This window comes from Styela clava, chromosome 1, assembly GCF_964204865.1.
Source record: "Styela clava chromosome 1, kaStyClav1.hap1.2, whole genome shotgun sequence".
Classification (NCBI taxonomy): Eukaryota; Metazoa; Chordata; class Ascidiacea; order Stolidobranchia; family Styelidae; genus Styela; species Styela clava.
The window spans coordinates 25,037,006-25,064,484 of record NC_135250.1 but is presented as its reverse complement, the minus strand read 5'-3'; the positions used below and the strand labels follow the sequence as shown (position 1 = coordinate 25,064,484).

At 34.5% G+C, this 27,479-nt stretch overlaps 1 protein-coding gene and 1 pseudogene across 1 annotated transcript in view; one reads left to right on the top strand and one right to left on the bottom strand.

The window, feature by feature from the left end:
• Positions 1-8,933, top strand: part of LOC144422776 (uncharacterized) — a 49,749-nt gene extending 40,816 nt beyond the window's left edge. The window contains exons 9-15 of the mRNA XM_078112588.1: positions 3,199-3,394; positions 4,603-4,708; positions 5,336-5,458; positions 5,740-5,910; positions 6,487-6,557; positions 7,500-7,670; positions 8,098-8,933. Of these exons, the coding sequence (XP_077968714.1) occupies positions 3,199-3,394; positions 4,603-4,708; positions 5,336-5,458; positions 5,740-5,910; positions 6,487-6,557; positions 7,500-7,670; positions 8,098-8,234 (975 nt within the window). The 3' untranslated portion in view covers positions 8,235-8,933. The remainder of the gene's footprint in view (positions 1-3,198; positions 3,395-4,602; positions 4,709-5,335; positions 5,459-5,739; positions 5,911-6,486; positions 6,558-7,499; positions 7,671-8,097) is intronic.
• A 16,207-nt stretch (positions 8,934-25,140) lies between these two features.
• On the bottom strand, positions 25,141-27,179 carry LOC144425138 (cytochrome P450 2F3-like; annotated as a pseudogene).
• Between the last annotated feature and the right edge of the window lie 300 nt (positions 27,180-27,479).

Below are 27,479 nucleotides of genomic sequence, written 5' to 3'. Positions count from 1 at the left end.
GCCCTGATGATACTTTCCTCCGACTCCGCAGACCTGGAAATATACTCCTTACTATACGTTAGAAAACTAATATAATTTTTGGATAAAGTACTATAAGAATCAAATGCCGTTGTCTCTATTAGAGAAAAAATATCAAGCGTCAAATATCACCAACGATTTGTGTAGAATTTATGACAATCAATTGTGAGACTACGAAAATTTTCATACATTAACTGAAGTGGTCGTTTTACGCATTAAGATATCGACTAACATAAGATTTAAAAAAAAATCGAGAGAATTGATAAAGAATAGTATCTGTATGATGGCCCATCGTTGTCACGCGTAAAATTGAAAATAAAAATAAAAAAATAGTTGTGAAAAAACATAAAAATAATTGAAAAAAAAATGATAAAAAAAAATTAAAATTGAAAAAAAAAAAATTGAATAAAAATAAAATAAAATATAAAAAAATAAAATAATAATAATAAAATAAAACCATTTATTTCAATCCATACCTCGATCCTACTAGAATATAGTGAGTCGAGGTATGGATTGAAATAAATGGTTGAGCACGGGCGATTTATCATTTGTCTGGATCGGTACGTTACAGCTGTACGGTATGGGGCAGGCGCAGAGAGTGTTTCAGTAGTCTATATTCTACGAGACTATCCGTATCTCCCATTCTTTCATGAGTGATTGCATGGGTACCGGTACGGTCAGACGGTACCGTACCGGCATCGCACGAGTGTCCAGACAACTTAGCAGTTAAGCAGCATTTTCCAATTAAATTACCTTCTACACGTAAAAACAAATTTTCGTATTCAATTCTATATTCTCTTATCATTATTATAAATATATTGCTTGTGGTTGAACTTGTAGCATGGAGAATTTATAGAACATTTCCATGTTGAATTTATTGAATATTGCTCATGAAAAGTAGTGTGTTAGGTAGGCTGTTAGTAGTGTGTTAAGTAGTGAGTTAGAAACCCAGGAAACACATTTGTGCGTGTAGGATTAAGCCTGACAACGTTGGTCCCAAGCAGCATCAAATTTTCTAAAAATAAAAACGCGTGACAACGATGGGCCACGAGGCAGACCATCGTTGTCAACCTTTTTATTATTTTTTTTTTTTCAATTTTTTTTTTCCGTTTTTTTTTTTTTTTTTTTTTTAATTTTTTTTTTAATATTAATTTTTTTTTCATTCCTTTTTTTTCAATTATTTTTATGTTTTTCACAACTATTTTTTTATTTTCGCTTTTTCATTTTTTTTTTTTTAATTTTACGCGTGACAACGATGGGCCACCATATATCTGTATGTGTACACGAAATATTAAAATTATAAATGACACAAATGATGGAAGCATTTTTGCTAAACACTTTCTTTGAGAAATTATCTATATTACTCAGTTCTCTTGTACACAATCATTTTAAGACAAAATCATAGTTTAAAAAAGCAAAATTTTTTATCATATTTCTGCAGAAATCAGTATCAAAATCAAGAACGGCCCTTCAGAACAAAGTAAAATTTGCCGAGCAAGTAATTGCAAAGACACCCCTGTACAATGGTATAAGGAATCTCATGGTGAACTAGTAACAACTGATTTCAAAGAGAAGCAAATTTATCAAATCATGAATGAAAATTCCTCCACGCTATACCTAAACAGAGCGAACATTTTGGATACAGGCAGATACTTCTGTCGTGTTCATAATTCAAGTGGTGGTGAATATTTTGACTTCGAAGGTAATAAATACTTGCTTGTCATAACATTATATTAATGTCATAATGTTTTAGATTTGAAGCGAATTTTACTTAACCTGACATAGCTCACAATCAAATTTTATTTCAACTTGTGCAATGTTTTAAATTTGTAATAACAGCCTGAGACCCGTTACTGAGAAGAACGACAACGTACTATTAATTTTTGTAATAGCCATGTTTCATATATTTAAAAGTGGGTTTAAAATCTATTTATCATCTTACCGTCGTCTGCCTTATGATAGCTGATGCGAAACTGATTACTACATTAAATTAAAGTGGTTAAACTGGTAACTAATATATATCAGTTACTTCTGAACATTTTGTGCTTGCTACACAGTAAATGGTAATCCAACAATTACATCGATTACAAATTCATCTTGTAACCAAAGTTTGTTCGTTACCTGGAATCCAAGCAAATATGCAGTTGGCTTACAACACAAGTATGTCCTATATATTATTTTCAAAATATTTTACTTCATATTTGAAAAAAAAGAGATTTATATTTGTATTGTATTTGAGATTTGTAAAAAATTTTGAACAAAATACCAGAAAACGCCTTTTTTATGGCTTTCGCGCAACAGTAAAAGCGTACGTCTATGTCCATAGTATACTGACTTATAACGAGAGCGTCGACTTGTCTGTACAAATGTATGGTACCAAAATTTATATCCATATGTCGTTTCAGAATCACAGCAAAGAATTCTAATACTCATGATGAACGCTTCTCAACATTCATTATACCAAAATCAAACACGTCTGTGATCAGTGAAATTTCAGGATTAATAACAACTACCGGATATAACGTAACGGTGAGTCTTTGTTGTGATACTGCCATTATTCTTCATCGAAACTCTTAATCGAGATCTGACGTCTATAATATATAAACAGGTACATCGAGACGTTATTCCCGCCAAAATGTTCATATCACTATACAAAAGAGTAGCGTAGTAATATGTCGCATTGTCTGCAATTTCAGTCTTAAATTAAGTTATTCGAAACTTCCCAGAGTGGCTATGCATATATACACGAGTCGAAAAAATGTAAATATGTGTGAGAAGCCACTTCTGTGACTCTTCCCGAAAGAACTCCTGTCTTCAATACTAATATATTCATGTATATTGTATATTAGATCGTAGTTTGTGTGACACACGGAGAATGCCGCACAACATATTCAGCTAATGCAACTGCAACAACAAATGGAAAAACCGAATCTGTGACATCTGCATCTCTATCGACAAACTGTTCTATACAGTGGATTTGGAAAAACACTAACAAACCAGTAAACGTTGCAGGTTTGAAAGTAAGAGACAAGTTTGAAAATAGATAAATATGATTAAAACATACTAAAGTCAGAATTATAGTTGGAATGGCTTAAGTTGCCTCAAATAAAAACTAAACTCCACTTGTTGTAAATGCTTGGAATATTTTCCTCTGTTGAGTATCAACTAAAAATGTTCTAGGTCACGAGATATTGCACTACAATTGCGGCACGATCGATTGTAAACTCTTTCCATATGGACTCATTCAACATATCAATGCCGCAATCTTTTACTACGGTACCCAACAGAAACTGTACAATATCAATTCAAGTTATCGGATGTGCGGGACTGGGCGAGGCAGTGAACGCAACAGGATATTGTGTTGGAAAAGCAGCAGGTTTTATTTCTTTTATTAGCTGTAAGCAGGATTTCAGAAATAGATAGCAATAACTAACTCATTTAAAGTAGCAGTACCTCAGTTTCTTTTTACACGCAATTCTTCCTTACAAACTTACATCAGTAAATTTACAATTACATTATTGTCACAACACTATTCTTATGTATATATATTATGTATTATATTTCATGTTGTATTGTCTCTATTTATTGATGTTGTCTTGTCCTACCAACTCCTTTGTACAGACAGTTGGGCATACTCCACCGTTACCCATGTTGCCTAATCCACCCTCCTCGCACAACTGTCTGTATGAAGGACCATATTATACTTATTCGATTTATTGCATTTTATGCTTATCATAAGGGGTGTATGCCGCACGTTCATGTGTTATAGGCCAGTACGGTCTTGTGTATACATCCCGTCTTCAATGTTGATATTTACTAACTCCTGTGTTTTTGCTTTTACGAGACGAATAAACATACATACATACCATAAGTAAGCTATTACCCCACCTTTCTCTGTTTATCATAATGGACATTTGTTAGTAAATAAACAGTGAAATGTGGGCCAATAACCTAACATAGACATAATCAACGAAAACTAAGCAGAGAATCTGTGGCGTGGAAATAATAGGATATACCCAATGAACTCATTAATAAGCACTTGGGTAAAAAGTCATTCAATGTGTTTATTACCACGTAGTGAATAGTAATATGTAGCAATATAATTTTGACACCGATTAGAAACTATAGCTGCTCAATGTTTAGATATGGTAACGGTATACTTATTTCACTTCGATGGTTATTATTTCAACGCGACAGTTGAATACTTTGGCGCCGCAATTTGATGTCAATTTATGAGTTATAATAATATTTTTTTCTATACAAGCCACAGTTATTGTTAAAAGGAAAACTCTTAACAGGATCTGTTGTTTTCCATTAATACAAACAACATATTTTTAGTCAATATTGTAACAAGTTTTGCGTATGACTATTTATTGTCATTACGAAGAAATAACCATATCTTGATCACAATCTACAAAAATATCGAAATACTTGTAAGGAATAAAATCTCGCCCTCATATTATCATATTACAAATGAGAAAATTAAATTGTTTAAATATTTTGTATTACCTCATGAAAAACTAGTTTGCATAAATTGATTCACTGTTTATACCGTTTATGAGTTTTCCATTTTTTCTTCAACAGCTCCGACTGAAATTGCAAAACCAATTGTTTCTGATGACGCCACCGACAGTGACGGGATGCGCGAAATAACCGTGACTAAACCTGATGAAAGCAACGGTTTACTGAGGTTTGTATTGTGAGAATACAGCCAATGGGTGTCTTAGCTAAATAGAAATTGCTGTTGTGTAAGTTGCAAAAACACAATGATGGAGGGAAAAGTATTTAGACTCTTACTTTTTTTTTTCATCTGAGTCATATGATGCCCCATGAAACCCCACGATTGACATTCGTCACAGTATTTTAACAATTGGTTGGTATTTTTCTGGCATTGTGGTTATGGATGTTTCCCCGAGCAGAGATTTCCTTCTTTATTTTTTAGGTAATAATGGCCAATCAGCGATAAGTTAACAATGGAATAACAATTGTAATTTGTGCGCCGCTCCAGCGTTTTCGTTGTTTTGCGTGGTATTTGTCAGATTTCGGTTGTTTTCCAAAAAATAGTTTTAAATCAAATAACCTAATTGTCATTATGTCCTAAATTTGTCTCTGTAAGCGACACTTGGTTCAATGTTTTGATTAAAATTGTTAATTTTGAACATGTGAGACAGTTTGTTTGCAGTGTTAAAGAGTAGGTAGAGTTTGCAAGGGGTCGAGGCTTAGGGAAACGTCCATTATATTAGTGATTTGACAGTTGTGTCAGAATATTATTGCGTTTTTTTCTTATTTATTTTGAAAATATGTTCATTTCATTAAGCTGTTTATTTATCATCGTAAATGATGGATGGTCTGGCGAAAACACAAATTTTAGGATGGAGGATTTGATCAAGGCACAGAGCTCAACAACAGAATATATTGCCGTAGCGTTGCCAGTTTACAGGTACACTGTAAATGTATATATATATAATATAACTTTATTATATTTTATATGACTTTTATTATATGATAACCACGGACAGTAAACAAATGAGTTTACAGATTGAAATTTGCTAATGACTTACAGACTGGAATATTCGTAAATTGAAACATTATTCTGTTATACATATATATATATATGGTTAGATCTCATAATTTCACATGTAAAGGACCCCGTCCCTATTAGATTATTACTTCTAACTTCTAGTAACTTCTTTCTTTTTTATCGTTCTACCATTGTGGCAGATTTACTGGCGAGGAAAAAGTCATTAATCTTGGCGATGGTTTAAAATCTTCTTGTAACGTCACTCAAACTATCGACGCCCTGTCCAATAAGCGAAGGCGGCGGAGAAATGTCGGAAAGAATGTAATATTTGTAGGACAGAATCGGAAACTTAACAATGAAAAATCTTACAGGTATGATAGTATTTAATCGACAATAAAAGAGTCCAAAAATATCAATTTTTGTATAAGATGTGCATAACGAACGCGCTGCTCTACAAACTATTTTTATCTCCAACCGTGTTTAATAAGCTTATTGGACACGTTTAGTGGCCATAACAATCGTTTCAATATTATGTTGTTGTTGTTATTCTTGTTCTTGTTCTTTGACACGTTTTTAAAAATTCGCTTTTCTCTTCGAATACTGGACCAATTGCTTTGAAATTGTCAGTGGTTAAAGATTAATTTTTTCGCTAGAAGGCTATTACTTTTATTTATTTCAAAATTTTGCGTGGATTCTATGAAATTTGATATTTCGTCTAAAATTTTGCTGTATTATTTTTTATCCATGGGAACACGGATTTTAGTCAGTGTCATGACTGGCTGTACGTTTTGATTCTGCAAAATTCTTGCTACTGGAAATTCAGAACTTTTTTGAGGGTACCGGTAGCGTCAAAGGTACCGGTAATGACTGATTCGCTTTGGTCTAACGTGTCCATATATTTGTGCGTAGCTCTCTTGTTTCACATAATGTTACCTTTCTTCCTTAAGTGCATTTGTCGTGTCAACAACGCCTTGTGGAAATGATATTTGCTTGCAAACGAGTCCGTCAATATTATTGAGTGAGTTACTTTTAAAATTTCTCTTTTATTTTCAAAACATGGTCACAAGCACTTTTCTAAAGGTAGAATTAGTACAAATAGAATAGATTTCTTGACACGGCAGCAACAAATAAAAAAAATATATAGGTTTATACTTTGCGTAAATAGGCGATACCCCATCAAACACGAGACCCAAAACAAATCAGATGATGCAAGCATGGAAGCAACTAGCGTAGGATACGTGTTTTCCATTCAATCAGAACCAAATCGTAACTATTCGGCATCTATAAAAATATTTAATTGCATTTGGCCTGTCAAAGGTTTTTGTGTGGGAAACCCAACTGGTATAAATTGAATTCAATTGTTATAAGTTCGAATATTTGCATTTACACAATTGGAAGTAATCATGAGAATTCACTCACTAATATGGAATTCATGGAGAGTGGTTGGTGCATTATCCTTATTAAGTTGTAGAGATCCCGCTAATTAAGTTTCAATCCTTGTATTTACAGAGCAAAAAAGTGTGAAAATACCATAGGGCATAGGATAAAAATATTAAAAGTTTGTTTTTTATTAAAGAGCCAATATTAGCCAGAACGTGTTTACTTTGTTGATGTATGATTTCGGCTGAAATCTAAATCGGTATAAGTTTTAAGAGAAATAAGAAAATAATTCAAGTGAAAAAGTATTTGAATACTGACTGATTATGTTCCGAGAACTATATAATATTCCAATCGAAAGTTTATGACAGTAACGTTTAACTTTTGCAAAAACCAGTTGACGTGAGACATTGAACTGTTCATTTCCTTCAAAACAGAGGGAAATTTGGGAAACACTCACTTAAATATAAGACTTTCAATATTATTTAGGAAATCTGTAATATTTAAGTTATTGTTTCAGTTTTATTTCAACTTATTCAAAATTGAAGTTACAATATTTAAGTTATTGTTTCTTATTTCATAGAAACAAAATTGTTCGAGTTCAACATCGTCAGTTTTGTGATCGGTTTTCTTATTCCTATGATCTTCTACGTAGTCTTTGCCTTAATCATATACAAACTGATGAAGAAAATAAAGGAGTTGAAGAAAATTGCAGAAGCTAAAGGACATAATTATGAAACTATACAAGAAAAAGGTAGTGAGATCCGAAAATCTCCCTTTCAAGCGTAAAATATTACTCAACTCATCAACCATTAAAATATTCTAAATATTTGACAAGTACATGTGACATTCACCAGCTTTCTTTTTTATCATCAATGCTAAAATATTTGAACATGAAATTAAGCAAATTTGGAAAAACCCGAGAAAATGCCTTCTCAGGAGTCATTTCTATCTCAGATTACTAAAATATAACAAAGATTGGTGTTGTATTTTTTGTATCAATAAGTCATACAAACGGCATATTTCGCATATTTTTTTCATTTGCTTTTGAGTGATAGAAAAAAAATTGTTGGAAATCATTTGAAAAGGTATCTCACTTTAAGCCATCTGTTCATCAATATTTTAAATCTAATTAATATTTCTGCTATAGTTGTTAGACGAACTTTTTTTCAATTAATCAGCAACTTTCTCCAACGACCCAGTTTCTCAACCATCATATTCGAACGTGCTAGAAGAAACTGCCGGTTACGAACAAGCTCTACCTGCGACAACTAAGCAAACACAAGTGGAATTAGCTTACGAAACTTACAACGCCTAATGAACTTCAGCTATGCAGTATCTACTCGAACATCACATAATGGAAGAAAACATGTTGAATTTTATAAAACACTCTGTAAACAGTCGTGTTGGTGTCGATCGACATTTCTATGTTACAGCCGGACCAAGCAATTATTTGTCTCTTTTCACTTGCTCACTCAGAGTGTATTGAGCTCCTTGTGATATGCCGTAAACATTTATTGTCATATATATATATATACATTCTTATAAACGACTTTTTTGGTTCTGTTAAGTCTGTGCATTCCATTATTCTTCAATAAAGAAAATCAAAAAGCGGTACTTGAAAAGTTCTATTCCAATTTTCTATTGATTGTTGTAACTGTCACCCCAACAACTAATTTGTGTTATTTTTGTGTGTTCCCATGTAATAGTAAGAAAAGATCCTCCAAAGTTAAATACAACTTTGAGTAGAATCAACAATGCCTTACTTCCTAGTGGTGGTGTGTCTGACCTAATTTCACAAACCGTCAATAGCTGACTCTAGAGAAGCTCAAACTACTTGATCGTGTAAGTGAGCTTTTGAAGAGGCCCGCTTTGGTCTCGTTCAGTGGTTCCCAAACTTTTTAATATCGTTACCCCTGAATCGAATTACCAAAAACTCAAAAACCCACCTTCATGAAAATACAATAGTCATATCATTATTACTTTTTTGATCAAAGACTTGCTTGAAGATTCTAAACTTTCGCTAGCTCAGCATTTTAGCCTACAATCTGTACGGCAAAGTATTGTTAATACGTCCTTACAAAGTGCGTGACTAGACGACTAGGTTCACTTACCAGATGCGAGCATTGCATGTCCAGCTTTTGACCAGAATAGTCAAAAGTATGGGGATTACAAAAGAAATTGTTAAAACAGCGAACGTCTGGATTACCCAGTACAAATTACCCTTTTATGGGTAATTACCCCAAGTTTGGGAACCACTGGACTCTAGTTCTATCGTTTACTCCACTTTCACTTAATCGTTTTGCTGCGCCTTTAAATTTTTGTTTTCGAATCCACAAGTAATGTGGACTCTATGACGAAGCAATTCGTATTTTGCAAATCTTGTTATTATATTTGAGGTAAACTATAACAAATGCTCTATTATTACCAAATAATTTTGAAAAAAAACTCACGCATCTGGTTATTTTAAACGTAAAATAGTTGAGTCTGAGTGATCAAAATCTAATAAATGTAAAATACATGTTAATCGTTCTATTATGATTTCTTCCATGTTTGAATTATTATAACATTGTTTGAGTAAATAACTGTTTCATGCATATATATTCTATTCTAAAGATGATTCTAATAAAAGCACAAAAATACGTATGTCGTGTTGTGATGGTGCATTTTCCTTACCAATGATGGTACTAGCATGCCTAGAATTATGAAGTACAGATGATTCCATTCAAGACATAAATAGACGGGAAGAATACTTGGTGGCGTCATTGTTTGGATAAGAGATCAATTCTCAAATCTATGGACACGAAGTCAAAAAAAATGTTCAACCCGCAATTTCCTTAAAACCTCATTCCGAACGTAGCTGGTAAAGCTACCGTAACTGGGTCTAGTGTGGTACAGTGTGTAGTCTACCACAGATACCACTAGTGGGCGTGGCGTAACAATTTACGCATGTGCTGTTCCTGACTTCGTCACCCAAACACCACCGCTACGTATTTATGACAAAACGACCCATATGCCCACTTTGTGTCAAATAATTTAAAGCAACCTGTTACGCACTCTTCGTTAACTTTGACCCTTTTCCTCATTCAGTACATCTGGCAACATAGCGTTGTTATAGGTTGATTGGTTTTGTTTGAAAGTCTAATAAACAGAGTTAAGTGGGAAATAAAATTACGAACAAACCTACTAAACATATGATTTTTTACACTCACTCCCCGCAGCATTTGACTGACGAAAACTAATTTTCAAACACCTCATTTTCTAAGATAATTCCAGACTTGATTTGTTTTTATTTCCGATGTGCTCCACTCCTTTTCATATTGGGCACTCTGATCCAAATGTCAGAATGTAGCTAAGTTTTCAATAGTATGTAGAATATTCTGTAAATGAGAAGAATATTGTTATATTTCCTGAAAGAGAAAGCTAAAACTGTAATAGGGTACCGTATCGTATTATGATGGCTCAATCACATGGTGAACCATCTCGGGGCATTGTACTGTATAGAACCCTTAACGCAGTAATATTACTTACATAAGAAAGAGGTGCCTGTACAGCAGCCTACTATACCGGTACTGCCGGATTAGTAATTGTCCAATGAGCTAATCTACTATCAGACTATTCAGTTAGACTAGCAGTATATATACAGGTCTGAAAATCACAGTACTAGCAGACTAGCCTACAAAATGTCCTATCTCAAGACTAAATGGAGTAGTCCACAATGTACAAAATAAATGGCGTTTGACAGACACAACACTAAACAGCCTAACGCTTGCATTTGTGAATATAATAAACTAGTCCGGTGTAATATCGCAAATCAAGTCGCGCAACATGAGTTTTTTTGGAACAAAAGGTCGCGCGACGCTTCAAGCTGCCCTCGCAAGACGAAACGTGCCAGCGCAAACAAGCGAGTGATACGGGAGAATGCAGCAACCAATGGCGTGCGAGATAAAAAGTGAAGAAGCACCACTAATTCTCCCTCACAGTAATTAAGAGAAACAAGATACGGAATGGTCCGAAAGTGCCGCGTGCTCACATGACCCGAACAAACGAGCGAGTGCAATAAACGTGTAGAAATATAGCGATATTTGCGGCGTCGTGAAACTCCACATAGCAAGTTTATACGGCGACGGACTTGTCACAAAACGTTATATACCTTGTTGATAACCAAATTTTTAAGAATCGATTCCAATGCGTCGGAATCGATTCTAGTCGATTCCACGAAGAATCGATTCCGGAATCGATTCCGTAGTCGATTCCGCCATCTCTATTTATAAAATCTCTTGTAATTACACATTGAACCTATTTCACCTTTAAAGAAGAGAGCAATTCTCAAATACGTGGATACAAATATTCAGTGACTAGCCCCAGTACAGTAGTGGTTATTGTAACTTGCACAGAAATCTTCAATCTGATCACTCAAAGAAAAGATCCATCAGCACAGCAATTTACATTGGTACCAGTAAGGTATTAGCTCAGGTGTTGGTCGAAAAGATGACGGACTAGACTGACTGAAAGCCACGCGGTGGCGTAATATACACGTGAATATAAAAATTTGAAATGAAATATACCGCACTTGAGAAAACCTTAAAAAAATAATAGCGATAGTCTTTATCACGGAAAATTTGAAAAAGCATGGTTCTTCAGTTGTGGACAACAGCGTTTGGTCACGATAAAAACAACGCACCAACGAGACTACTGAAATTAAAAAAATCTGGCAACTGATTTCACAGTTAAAAACAGGCAGCAAATATTTTCCAGAAATTCCACAGGATAGAGCAGCTAAAGCGTAATAAATGTTACGCCGATGCGTGAGTATGAAATTATATCATAAGCAAATTTCAGTCATATTCATTTCAGAGGCCATAAATCAAGATTATATATATATACGTACATCGACAATTGTATTTAGTGTTTGTGTGTATTTACTTAATATACGTAGTCAAATTTTCAAGAACGTTGGCAGTGAGAAATATTTTTCATGATATCAAAAATATGATCACATTCCTCATAAAATTGAATAAGAGTTCATTGGTGCTATAATACATTGTCTCTACCTAGTTCATTTCCCGGTCATAATAGCCAATTGCCATTCTTTTCTTTCAATTATTTCATATGCTTCCTCTACGAAATTAATAACGCCTTTCGGTCAAGATTGAGTCAATAATAAGGCTAATACGTTTCTACAATATTTTTGCCATAGCCATATGTAAAATATATTATCATCTTCCTAATAAGAGGGCAATATCTAGTCAAATGTCAATAAAGTTTTCATGAAATAAATTGAAACAGTACAATTTTGGTTGAAATATTGGCCCTCCAAGGACTCAGAAAAACAAGTAATATCCTTAAGTAACATTTTCAATGTTCATTAGTTGTGGCGAAAGGTTATATTTCGAAAGCAGACAATTTAGAAAAACTATTCATATTTCATATAATGATATATAAAGCCATTTTCACTAGTGTTCAAAAATACTGTGCAGATCATAACAGAGAGACCCGCGAGGTAAAAATATGTCTAGCAAATTTGTGTCGGTGTGCGTTTTAAAAAAAATGCCTAACCGACGTTTCAGTACATGACTGGCGCTTACAGGAGAACACAAATAGCTTAACCTTCACTAGTGTAATAGACTCGACAACGCGACGTCGCGCAGTGCGGACGTCTTTGTGAGCATAAACCTGGATACAAACTATCTTCTGTTTTGTGGATTAAACTGGATACAACACTACATTAATACGGTGAGATCGTTTCTTTATATTCGATCTGTATATATTGCTGTATATAAAGTGCAATTGACTGAAATCCAGTACAAATTTTCTTTTGGAGAGTGAACGTTTATTACGGATAAAGCTGTTTTATGTTATAAGATGGACGGCGATGAATCGCCAACTTCTTCCGGAGTGAAAAGGAAGGGGGACGATAGTAATTCTAATGCCCAAAGTAAAGTAAAAATTAACACGATAAGTCAAGAAAATGACGTTATATCTACATTCGTTGTTGTACGGGGTACCCAGCGTAAGATGAGAACGTACAATCCTATAGTTATACATAGAAATTTGGTGCAGAAGTTTGGAACACTAAAATCGGTACGTGTGCTTGGTTCTGGGGATTTGAAAATTGAATGTTCAAACGAAAAACAAGTTAAACTATTGTTGGAATGTGATGGTATCGGCGATAGCACAACCAACATTCCAGTGAAGACCGAATTGTTTGTAAACAATGATCAAAATACTAGAGTAGTAATTAGCGATGTGCCAATTGACATGGCCGATAATGAATTGTTGGACGCATTATCTGGACAACGTGTTGTCTTTGTAAAAAGGCTTAATAGAAAAATCGAAGGCAAGTTTGTGCAGAGTAAATCAGTTCTGATTTGTTTTAACACATGCATTGTACCATCAATCGTGACTATCGGCTATATGCGATTCAGGACCAGAGTGTATAACCCTCCACCGATTCGTTGTTTTAATTGCAATAGATTTGGCCATGTAGCTAAAAATTGTCGATGTAAAGTTCGCTGTGCCAAGTGCGGTAGAAACCACGAATATAATAAATGTGATTTCGAAACTCCAAGATGTTGTAATTGTGGACAAGAACACAGCGCCGCATATGGTGGCTGCGAAGTATATAAACGGGAACGGTTGATTCAAAAAACAATGGCGAGTACTAAACTACCGTATGAGGAGGCAAAGAACCACATTAAGCAAACTATTTCAGAAACTGCGCAATTTTCGGCAAATGATTTTCCGGCTCTTCCCAGTAAAGTTCCTTTTCAAGGAAGTACACCTGTCCTTATGATTAGAAAGTCGAAAGATATATTGTCATTGTCATCAGACAAGTCATCTCAACAAGCGCCTATTATAGGCCAATATAGTCGCCCCAATTCGAAAGAGGTAAATGAAGATAAGAATGCACCTATATCTCTGGACCCAATACATTTTTTCGCATTTATCGCAGAAGTCATAAAAAATACGCTAGTGGTTTCTCAAAGTGGAAAAGAATGTGATGTTTACGCTATTGTTTCGATGTCCGCTGGCGCTCAATTTGGATTCGATGTCGACGCTGGCAACCTTAAAAATGCAATAAAACAACATTCAACCAAAAAGTAAACTTAACTATCATCCAATGGAATTGCCGTAGTATATACCGGAAACTAGGTGAATTGAAAAACTTTATTAGTGCTTCACACCAGAAACCTGGCGTAATAGCCATTCAAGAAAGCAATCTCACACCAAAGTATAATCCTAGCATACCAGGGTATACCCTAGTACACAAAGATAGATTGATTAGTAAAGGTGGTGGCATCTTATTTGTTATAAAAAATAATATATCTTTTGTTGAAATACCTTTACAACCTCTAAATGGCGCAGAAGCTCAAAGTGTCAGTTTGGGAAATCTTAAGATAGTCAATGTATACGTCCCACCTGATGTTAGAATTTCTCAATATGCCTTCGAACGATTTTTTGATCAATTTTCACGACAAACAGTCTTTTGTGGGGATTTTAATTCACATCATTTCTTGTGGGGTAGCCCAACAAACAATCAACGAGGACTAGCTCTTGCTGGAGCTATTGACAGCACAGATTTAGTAGTACTTAACACCTCTGTTCCCACTAGGATGAATTTATCCCATAACAGAGTAAATAATTGGTCGCTATTGGATTCGGAGACACAAGTAATTACATGGTATCATGGCGACTCGATAAAGCAAATTGGGATAAGTTCTCGGAATTATGTAAAACGCGCATCAGTGAGAATATAGTCACAAGCGATATAAATGAATTCAATGATTTTCTTACAAATGCGATTATCTTAGCAGCAAATGAATCAATACCACGAACAAAATCCGACACAAAAAATGGCATCCCATGGTGGAATGCTGATTGCGACAAAGCCATACGGCTAAGAAAAGCGGCGTTCCGTAAAATGAAAAGGTCGATCGAAAATGTGATAATGTATAAAAAACGTAGATCTGAAGCAAGAAGAATAATATTGAAGGCTAAAAGGCAGAGTTGGCATGATTACTGTAGCTCACTGGACAAGAATGAAAAACTCAGCAACGTATTGAAAATGGTTAGGCGCTTCACTAAAAGCAAGGTATACGAACAAATCCCCGGCCTTAGACACAATGGTATAACAGCAATCGAAGATTCCGAAAAAGCTGAGCTTCTGGCGAGTTCGTTCTCGGCGGTCAGTAGCAATGAAAACTACACTCCGAAATTTCTTCAAAGAAAGATCGCATTCGAATCCTCACATGACGTAACAATCTTCAAGGCTAATCACAAATTGGATAAAAATATCACAATGAAAGAACTTAATCAAGTTTTAAAACCAAGAAAAAGCACTGCTCCAGGACTAGACAAGATTTGCTACGCGATGCTTATAAAATTGCCCGCAGAATGTAAAGACATATTACTCAAATTGTTCAATTTGATTTTGAACAAAGGGAGTATTCCAGATACCTGGAAACGCTCTGTTGTAATTCCGATTCTTAAATCCAATAAACAAAAAGACCAACCATCTTCATATAGGCCTATATCTTTAACTAGCAATTTATGTAAGGTCTTGGAAAGAATTATAGTTCGCAGACTGAAGTGGTTTGTTGAAAAAAATGGCTTATTATGTAGAGAACAGAGCGGTTTTAGGTGGAGGAGATCTACAACTGATGCATATCTAAAATTACACGATGACATATATAAAGCTTTACCAAATAAAAGATCTGTACTTGGCATTTTCTTAGACATGGAAAAAGCGTATGACATGGTATGGAAAAGAGGACTGTTATACAAACTATATAACATTGGTGTCACCGGGAAAATTTGGATTTTTGTTGCATCTTTTCTGACAAATCGTTCATTTCAGGTTAGAGTAGGCAGTCGTCTTTCAAGTATATTCTCATTGGAAAACGGAATTCCTCAAGGGAGCGTAATCAGTCCACTGCTATTCAATATAATGATAAACGATATGCCTAGTACTATTTCATCAGATAATGTTAGATTGTTTGCAGACGATAGCGCTCTATGGCACATTGGTCTCAATATTGAAGATTTAATCATTTCCTCTCAGAACTCGTTGGATTGCATTCAGTCCTGGTGCAATCAATGGGGTTTTAAGATCTCAGTCACAAAATCAATAGTTGTACTCTTCACCCGAAAGAGAAAATTACCACCAATACAACTACACATAAACGGTGTAATACTCCCAGTCAGGAATGAAGTAAGATACCTCGGAGTCTATTTCGATAGGCGCTTAAATTATAAGAGACATATCGAATATGTTGTACAAAAATGTAGTAAACGGATTAATCTGCTGCGTTTGCTTATTGGAACTAGCTGGGGAGCTAACAAATCACCCCTTTTGTCATTGTACAGATCCCTAGTTCGACCCATTATTGAATATGGTATGGAAGCCTATTTTTCAGCATCAATAAATGCCATAAGTAAAATCGAAATTATCCAATCTCAATGTCTACGCATCGCTGCAGGTGGCATGATGAGTACGCCCAAAATTGCTTTACAAGTTTGTTGTAATGAGATGCCATTGAGTATAAGACGACTACAATTATACCTCTTATATAAGGCTAAACTGCTAACATTTGTTGACCATCCTTGCCACGAAGTCATCGAACACTCATGGCATGAAATATTTCCCAACTCTCCAGCATTTCGTACATTTGGTATGATTGCAAGGACTTTCGATATTGACAAATTGGATATTAGTATTATTAAAGCCGAAGAAATTCCCCCATGGTATTTGGACGAAATTAATATCGACGATGCATTATCGAATATACTTTTTCCTTGGTATACGCCCGACCAAACAAAAGCTATAAGTTTGGATTATATAAATGAATCCTATCAATCACACGTGCATATCTATACCGATGGGTCAAAAATTGATGACAAATGCGGTGCTGCGGTTTATGTTCCATATAATAATTCTCGTATGGGTTTTAGGCTAGACAAAGACTGTTCCTCGTTTGATTGCGAAGTTTTTGCAATATATAGTGCCCTTACATGGTCAAAAAATAACTATAAAAGGAATATACTTGTCATATCGGATTGTATGTCTGCTATACACGCTATAAATAATAACTCGGATCAAATTAGTAATATATCTTCAAATATTCAGACTTGTCTTTTTGAGTTACAGGAACAAGGATGCAAAATCACACTACTATGGGCTCCAGGACATGTTGGCATTCCGGGTAACGAAGTCGCCGACAAAATAGCAAAGGTATCAGCGGCGAAAGTCGATGTGGACAAAAGATTATCCCAATCACAAAACAAAGTCAAATCACAAGTTCGACAATTCTGCGCTAATAAATGGGATCAACATTTTATACAAAGTGACCAAGCGTTTCATTACAAGACAATTTTCCCCTCAATTGAAGACAGCATCAAGAATTCCACTTGGTCACCACGAATAATGGACAAAATTTTATTTCGACTTCAGACGGGACATTGCCGTTTAAATGGGCACCTCCATAAAATAGGATGCCATAATAATGGACTTTGCGATTTCTGTAATGATCCAGAGACAGTAGAAGATTTTCTAATGAACTGTCGTGCATATAGAAATGAAAGACGCATACTAAAGATGAAATGCCGCCATTATGGCATTGAATTTCAACTCAAAGCTATCTTACGCGACCCTAGCATTTTCCCTGCTCTTGTTGATTTTTTGAAATCTACCAAGAGAGTATTATAGGCATATACAAAATTTTGATTTAAATTGTCTGGCACAAAAGACTCAAATTGTTTAAAGCGCCATATATTACCATACCACACACACACACTAGTGTAATAAAACGAGCAATATTGTTTTGTCAGTTTTCAGTTATCTTGCCCGCGCATCCTGAACATCATCAATGGTGTAAAAACAAATAATCCCTGCTAGAATATGACTCTTGACTGTCGACCGGGCTAGGAGGAAATTGGTATCGTCTTAGATAACAATTAGCAACGTATGCTACCACCTATGACTAGTTATGTTAAATTTAGTGTTACGTTGATGTGGTGGCAGACGCAGTTCGACATCTGAACCAGCTTTCTGAAAGGAACAAACGGTAACAGGCACTTCCGAGTGTATTAGTGACGTGCGTGGTAGTGCTTCAAAGCGACGGGGTTGAACGATACCGATTTCAGCTAGAATTTGTGAAAGTGAATTGGGATGAAAAATTGCAGATATGCCTTTTTCTCCATATCTGACATCACTTTATTAATTATCGTTCGAATTGTACAGTCATGGCCGTGACATGTAGTTATAGCTTATCTATCTCTATACTGTTATTATTTTGTGAAAGCACACGTGTAGCATCAGATGCCGACGAGCACCGAACGCTTTAGCTTCGATAAAAGTGTTTTGAATCAGTGCACATATATGTGTCTTTCATCTCCCTATCGTTGGCTACTTCTAATGTGAAATCTGTGAGTATTTTCTCATATTCGTGCAGAAACAAGCACCGTGCATGAAAGATTACTATAAAAGAGAACACCCCAACACCATTTTCAATGATTATTGCTTTTCCATATCAGTATTACAATTGAGTACTATTTTAGACCGGGCGCTGTGGGCGGGAATAAGCCTGATTACATGCCCATCAAAACCAGACCAGTGAGACGGTTCGATTAGGAAAAGTTAAAGTGGTCTCACAGACTACTTAGCTCCCTCGATTACATGTCCAAACCAACGAGATAAAAATGGTTTTTGAGGTGCCTGACTAGAGCAAATAAGTTACAATTTGCAAACGCACTGCATATATTTTATCTTCAATAAACTCAGAAATTCAATACAGATGTTAATTGAAGTATCAAAATTATATGCATGTTCTCGAATGAAGTTCTGTAAAGTTGTTTGCAGAATATGACGGGTTGCTTTCTCGTTGAAATTTGTCCCTTATCGCCCATATATACTCTAAGAACAAAACAAATTCTAATAATCTGAAAACAAAACAAATTAATCAATGGCATAAAAGGTAGACGCGCCAGATCATTTTGGCGACCATACTTTTAGTTCCTGATTTGCAAGAGTGCTGGCACCTTACGCCACACGATCCGCTTAAGAAATTACGATGTGCCTACTGTTACCACTACTGTCAACGTGGCAATCAAATTTAGACAACTACATTTTGTCAAGGGGCTAATCATATGTAAACAGAAGCACTTTCATTATTTTAATATCGCCGTTCCCGACACTGAAGCTCTGAATTTGTACCGGTATATACTTTTAGGGTACCGTACCGGTCCCAGTTTGGATGATGTATGGTGAAAATCAAAAAAATTTCTTAATGCAAACTAAAGTTCATCAACTGAAATTTCATTGCGCTCAGTTTGTACCAATAAATCCTTGGACATTGAGATTTTATTTTCTGTTCCAAAGCAATAACCAATCATGCCAATACGCCGCACCAGAATCCCATCTGGTACCGGTTAGGCTTGCACGTAATTGACAAAAATCAATTCCGTAATAACGGCCAAATCGATTACGTAATGACCCCGTAATTGCGATATTTTTTTTCACACATTTAAACCTATCATAACAACCAATTTAATCCACTTCTATTCCGGATGGGACATCGAAGTTTGGTTTTCATATTCCCGGCAGTACTACACGCCGGCGACAGATGTTAAAGACAAATGTCAAGGAGTGAATTCAAAATAATTTTATTCTGATTTTTATCTTTTGTATTAGCTTTGATTTTTTTTTAAACCACTTTATCACCAAATTTTATGCGATCAATTTTATCATTACCAACACTGGTAATATATTTAGGAAACGATAGTTCACTTTTTTTAAATCGTATTAACATATTAATACGACTTTCGTATTAAATAAAAATTCCATGTTGCTAATTTATTAATCAACTACAAGCGTATTCTCTCGTTTGATTATACTTTCGCATGCCTCGCGACGAAGACTTGTTATTTCACCAATATCCGACTTTACTACTTAGTTAGCATTTTATAATAATTATTGATGCCGACTTATTGACGATATTCCGAATTCTATGCTTCATTTTAAATTAAATCATTTCGCGACCTAAAAGTTATAACATTATTTGCGATAAATTTAGATCAAATATTAATTATTTGCGCATTATTTAAAATACCGTACTTATATGACATGCCTTCTCCGAAAATACAAAGTTATATCGCAAAACAATGCATTTTGTGTCATTTATTTTGTACTCATGAAAATATTAATTTATTTTTCCAACTCAAGCCGACAATCCTATTTGCCAAGATTGACACAAGTTTGGTCGAGTGCCGGTGGTATTCGAGTCGACGATAAATCAAAATAAGTTGCCGCATTTGGTAAAGACAGGTAATCATATTTGGCCGACATATTGCGACTTGCGAGGCATTGTGAAAAACCTATTGAGCAATGCCAAGTCCGGACAGATATATAACGATAAAATCGGTAACAGAACATCAAGATTTTGTAATAGAAAATGGATCTCGCGCAGAATAAACACGGGAAATCCCGTCGTATTGTTGTTTCTCTGCCGTCTCAATCGCTTTACCGATGCAGAAAAGACTAAGTTGCGTTGGTTCATTACGCAATTTCTCTTCCGTCTTTATATTGATGTTTGATAAGCGCGACATTAATTATCACGGCATTTACAAATAGACCATGTTTTATAAGTTGATCTCTTACATTCTTTAGTCGTTTCACCCGACGTCCATCGGTCTCAACACAATTCTATTCCTTATTTACGGTTAATATGTACATTGGTCATCCTAGATAAGTTGATAATAGGTTAGTAAATGACGCGTTATGCCTTCCCCATCTGCCTAACAAGAGAGAGAAAAACGGCTGCGAATACCAGAACTCTAACTTCTTTTACTTAAACTTTAATTTTTTACAATCGACGGAATTGACTGCTCTGAAGAGAGCTCGTTTCAATCGCGAAAGCGCTCGACCAATAATTACGACTTTACGTAATTCGTAACTTCGCTTCCGTAACTCGAAATAATTCCGTAATTCCGTAAATCCGTAAATTACGTGCAAGCCTAGTACCGGTATATTAAAGTGCAGCAGTGCAGCTCACTTCCAGAACTCCTTGGTAGGTGATACAATGATGCGGACCGAAAATGTTGATTTGAAATTTCGCGCGAAAAACTGAAGCGTGAAAAAGTTTCTTTTGTGGCCTGCTAAACCGGTTCCAATGGACATGTAATGAGGCCTAATACGAACTTTGAAATGTTTTGCTGTATTTTAGGGAGTTAGTAATTGTTACTAAGATAAACCGATACGCGATTTAGAATTTACTCTAGCCATTAATCCCCCAAAAAAGGAGATATTTTTAATTTTTAAACAACATTTGTATAGCATAGTTTCAGCCATTCTATACTTAGGAATTCAGACAGCGCTACGCATCGTAACTAGGACGGTCTCCAAAATTTATCCTAGTGTATTTGAGAATTCGAATGGAAATATTGAAATGCAAAGAAAATGAACGCGTTTGGAATATCCATACTCTATATCATTACGTCAATAATACTTGGAGTCTCAAACGCACAAAGTAAGATAATTTTCTAAATATAGTAGTGATATTGCACGTTTAAATAGATCGTCGTCTTAAGTCGTCTTAACGTCTTATGTAAAGCGCATGGCAAAATATGTATAGTTTGATCCCACACTGATATTGATAAACATCGGATGAAATAGGATAGCAAAATTATTTCACAGATGTGAAGTAAAAGAACATTAATTTTTTACGCTAAACAAACTAATTTTCTTATAAAAAATTATTACGCAAAAATTGTGATTCTGCAGATTTTATACCAATTCCATGGGTAATTCGTATTATTATCTCACTATCCTTGAGTAACATCACTAGCATTTTTGTGTTTTTAAAAATGCATGGCCTATCGACTGGTATTTTTTAATTACATTGTTGCTAACTGTTATTCCTGAAATATTTCAATAGTTCCATGGACAACAAAATGTGTGAATCAGTATGAACTGGCTTTTTTCAATGATACCCCAAAGAATTACAATGGAGCCAAAGCTGCCTGCGTATCACTTGGAGGATACTTGGCAAAAGTTGACAATGAAAGAATGACGTATGTCATCAATGCAACTTTCGAGTGAGTTTATAAATTCAGTATTAGATGCAAGCCAAGTCCAATAACTTGCTTTTTGAATCAATTCCAAGTTACTGCATTTCTCAGGCACAAGTCAAGTCGATCCATCTCCATTTATCACCGCAACAATCTAGCTAATTACGTTTTTTCTAATACAACAATATTGGTGTGTTAACTTGTTCTTCAAAATATCATTTGCTATTCCAAAAAATTTTCTCCGAGTCTTATGTCAATTCCCATTTAGTCAAGTGAATTTAGCATTTAGTCTTGTGTTCGAGTTATGTTGACTAGATGAGTCACCTCGGGCTTACAAAAACAGTGACTCGAGTCTCCCGACACTTGAGTATATTTGTATAAATGCTTACCCAGCATAGACAAGGCATCTACCCGTACTTAATGAATAGCTTAATATAGTTTTTCGACGCGAAATTCTAAGTATTTGTGGAAGCAGTTGGGCTATTATGTATCTCGTTGGATTAAGATTTATTCTTGTTTGAAAATTCCAGACTCGTTGGATCTATTAATTCCTACTTCATTGGAGGTAACGATTTAGCTACAGAAGGAGATTGGAAATGGCAGGATGGTACTGACGTAATAATGAGAGAAGAAGTCGGATATCAAAACTGGTTAGATTTGAAATATTAGGAATTTAACCATTATCTGTTTTCTATCTTATCCTATATAAATTTCCTAAAATTCAACATAAGAGTTTTTAAATATAACATAAGTATTTCTGATACTGCGTTGTCAGTAACGACCAGTATTTCGAACAGCTCAATTTCATACTCGGTAACTACAATTTAGATTGCACAGGAAATTTGATATTGAACATACTAATTTACTGATAAATACATTTATTGAAGGAAACACGGTCAGCCGAACAATTATGGTCGTGATGGGGAAGATTGCTTGTTAGTAGGAAGAGACACTTACCTATGGACTGACAACCCCTGCCATGAACGAATATTTTACATTTGTCAATCAGGTTATTTACAATATTTTTCAATCATGACAAAAACAGCAATGAATTGCGTGAAAACGAAGCAAAAATAACGTTGTTTCTATTATCAGCCCTCGGCATTCAAGAACAACCCATAGCCGTAGAAAAAGGTCAATTCCGTTGCTAGTAATGATTCACAAAAATAAAAGCAATATTTTAATACACGACAAATTTGAGAGAACCAGAGCCGTGAAAGTTTAAACTATCCGGAGTTTGAGACCTCTTAATTTCCAGATTGTGACTGGAGTTTTCGAACAAACATAAACTAGCTTCCTAGTGCAGCTAAGATGCTTTTTCCTAAATCGCACCCCGCAACTAATTCTTAAACAACGAACTCAAGTGTAAAATAATACAAATAATACTTCAGCGATTCACAGTCAGGTAATTTCTTTCAAATATATATTGTAATAGCATTAAATCACATCCACTGGAAGCCACATGGCCGGTGAGGAATCTGAAGAGCTGCGAACTATATAGCAAGTCTTGGGATTGTTACAATTTTAACATTCAACAAATGACATGAAGTAGTTTGTTCATGTTCTTCCACTCGCAACTTGTCTGATAAACATAATTTTATTTAACACAAATCAATACCAAATATGATGCCATGAGCAATAGATTGCAACAATATCATCAGTAAAGTTTCAAATAACTGTTGCTTATATTAACAATAAATAATTTACGACGGAAGCAATTTTTTCAGCAAATAAATGGAATATTAAAGACAATTTAAAATGATAAAATAAACTGGACGATAATTCACTATTTCATTCATTAGGCCTTCGAGCATAAAATTTAGATTAAATTAGGAATAGGAATTGATCAGAGTAGTGTGTTAACTACAAAGCTTACAAAGGTGATGAAAGGTGTATTATTGCAACAGCACCTCACGCCGCCAAATCAACTATTACTATCTTATGTTTTCGCACAAATGACTAACTTAAAATTTTCTAATGCAGAGCATGCAACACCAGTAATCGGCATTGATGATGTCTTGTCACACCACAAAAAAATATGTCGAGTAAAGAATTGCGTGGGCAAAACTGCAGAATGGTATAAGAAATCTCCTCATGAACAAGTTTCAACAGATATAAAGAAAAATGGAATTTATCAGATAATAGATGGAAGTTCATCTATACTACACTATGACAATGCAACAATTTTGGACATAGGGAAATACTATTGTCGTGCTCATAATTCAAGCCAAGCATTTTTTGACTCCAAAGGTACCTACCTATTCTTGTACAAGATATGTTTGTCGCGCGAATAATTCAAAGAAAAAACATTTTGACCTCAGAGGTAATCTTCATGACATCAAACAAGTGTAATGAAAATACTGAAAAATTGAAAAAAACAAAGTCAAAAAAATTTGCTAATAAAAATTTGTACCATTTGTGTTTCAATATCAAATTTGGGACTTTCCGAAGAAATCTTTTATTAGATGAAAAAATAAGGATGTCTTCAATTTTGGCAAAGAGCTTTATCCGCCATGATTGGTCGATTTAACATTTGAGGCATATAACAAAATGTTCGAAATGTATATATAATACACGTAAGAACAATTTTTCCTGGAGTTCCATGTGAATGAAAACAACTTAATATTTATATAGTTTCTTATCAACAAATTAGTAATTTTTTGAATTTACAAATAAAAATCGAAATCTGAAACAAACTGTAGTCCATTTTAGTTCATTGTTTATATTGAAGTTGAATAAATCATTTCTTGCCCATGATTTTTATAATTATACTTCGTACCATCTATACTCCGATTTTGCTATATAATCAATAGGTAGGAAATTTATTTGTCATGATTCAATAATAATAAAACACACGTGACAAATGAAACCAAAATTCAAGAATGTTGTCAAAACTCAAAATGATTTTTAATACGAAAGACGCAACAGTAAAACACGGCTAATTCGGCTAAATTTGTGTCATCGATACATGCAGAATCAAATGTAAGACCTCATTATTAATACACAAAAAGCACAAAAATATCACTAAGATACACACAATGTAATTGATTTTGACTAGAATATATTGATTTTGAAACTACAAAAACTTACAATTTCTGAATAATTTCGATCATATGAAGCAATTTTTTATTGTCGTATTCAAATCTCGAGCCCAGCACTTATCGAGATATAATATTTAACGTTGTAAAAGTAAGTTTCATCTAAAAATAGATTCAGTTTAATTATAGGATTATACAAGTAGGATTGTAATAAAATCAGTTCAAGCCTACATTGGACATATCTATCTTCTGATTTTGTTAAAGCCTAAAGAATCTTGTAATGAAGACTGTATGAAGAATTTGGCAATTATGGAATGCCGGAATATTTCATGTAAAAATCAATTTATAAAAATCTTTCATTTGAATATATATGCCCACAACCAAACAATTTTCATGCAAAAAAAGATGTTAAACACTCATATGAAAGCAGATCGTATATCGTAAAAACCTAAAGTTTGATATAAAGCTCTAATAAATCGCTTAAAAAAATATTCAATACCACAAAGGTGATAGTTACATGAATCATAGAATTCATATATATTGTATTCTGTCTGAGAATTAAAACACGTTATATTTTTACACATCTGTGAATTTAAGCAATGATACACCCACACGTGCAAACTTTTTAATTAACAAAAACGTATTAGTAGTACAGAAATTAACACAATGAGAAAGAATTGTATGAGTTTATTGAGAATAGACGGAAATATACCAGATTGGCCTGAAAAAGAATAATATTACTTGTATACTATAATCCTTTGCCATTGTTAAATTTTTAATCAAGAAATAAGTTTCTTCAACAACATTTTCTTCCATTCCTTCCTTGCCTGCGCCAAATCTAATAACAATGGTTAGAATTATTTTTTGGAAGCAATGAAAGCGTGGTGTACAATGCACCTTGGTTTTAATTGTAAAATCTGTTCGGTGGTTGGTGCATCGCCTCTCTACGTATACGTACAGCAAAAAATTTCAATTCTTCAACTGTCTTCTTTTCTAATTTTAATTGACTTCAATTTTATGTCATGTATATTTTCTTCACTCGATGTTTGTATAAAAATCCATATGCCCTCGCTATTCAAAAGCCGATCAAATAGCAATTGCAAACATATGAGTTTCCTCTATTGCGAAAGTTTGTCCTGTTTGCCAATAATATATTTACTCTGAAGTTAAACACGTTCGCATAATGTAACATTTCCCAAACGGGGAAGATTTTGTTCCTTTTTCTGTTTTTGCATTGTATTCGCTATAGCACTACTCATATTCCTAAGTTTTTTGTTGTAACTGTAATATTCATGAACATGAACATATTTAAACTGTAAAATAATGGCATTGCGACTTGTGCAAAACACTAGCAAAGGATCCATTAAATATTGAACAAATAAAGAAGTTTTATTGCATTGTGAGAGAGGAATGGAGAGTTGCTAATTAGGCAAAGGGAAAAATTTAACAAAAACGCTGAGAACCACTGGCATAGTGTTCTTACCCTCGTAATGTCCTCAAGCCAAACTTATGTGAAGCTTTCCAATTAAGTCCGTAGTCTATCGTAATACTTCCATGATTGTTTTTAATCAGTTCGAATACAAAATTTCCAGGTCGTCCAGAAAACTTTTCTCCTTGTTTCACCAGTGCCTTTGCAGACAAATAGACAATAGTGATTATATGATTTCAATGATAGTGGAAAACAATTCTATAGAAACCAAAAAAGTTTTGAAGTATATTGTTGATAACAACAACAACTTCTGGTGACTCTGTGAATGTTATGACGTATTTGAATACAATTTTATTGAGCAGCACTATAATACAACAGGGTTGTCTCACCTCAATAATGGCGTCGTAATCGTTTAAAATGACCCAATATTCACGTCCAATTTGCACAGACATTACCGATCCATATTTTTTTTCAATTGCAGCAAGGATTCCGCAGCGTTGGTTTTCAAGAATGGAATATATCCTACTAAAGGCAGACCGCGAGGACCTGGAGGAAAGTTTTTAGGTTTCTTCCACGAGTAATAGCATGATAAAAATGCTAAAATTCCAATGATATAAATTACATATTCAGATTTTGAACCCACAACATCGTAAGGTCCTCTGCCTTTTAGGAACAATTTTAGAATCGAATATCTATCACCTGTAAAGAAAATAAGCAATGATTTTGTTATTTATGTAATTAACAAAAGTAAGGAGCTAAGAAATGTATATATATTAATACATAATAGAGTGATTTGCAGATTTCTAAATCAAATGATTGGTTTTTAACGATTTGTAGGCTACTTATCAACTGAAAGAACGTTGGGCGCTGGACATCTGGGCATTTGAACTAGCAGCAATGTATATAGTCTGCGATAATCCTCCCCGAGAAATGAAACTATACGATTAGCTTGTTAGTGGAGCTAATGAACCTATATTTCCCAGGAGATAAGTAGAAAAATGAAGTAGAACCTCTACTATTCATCCATATA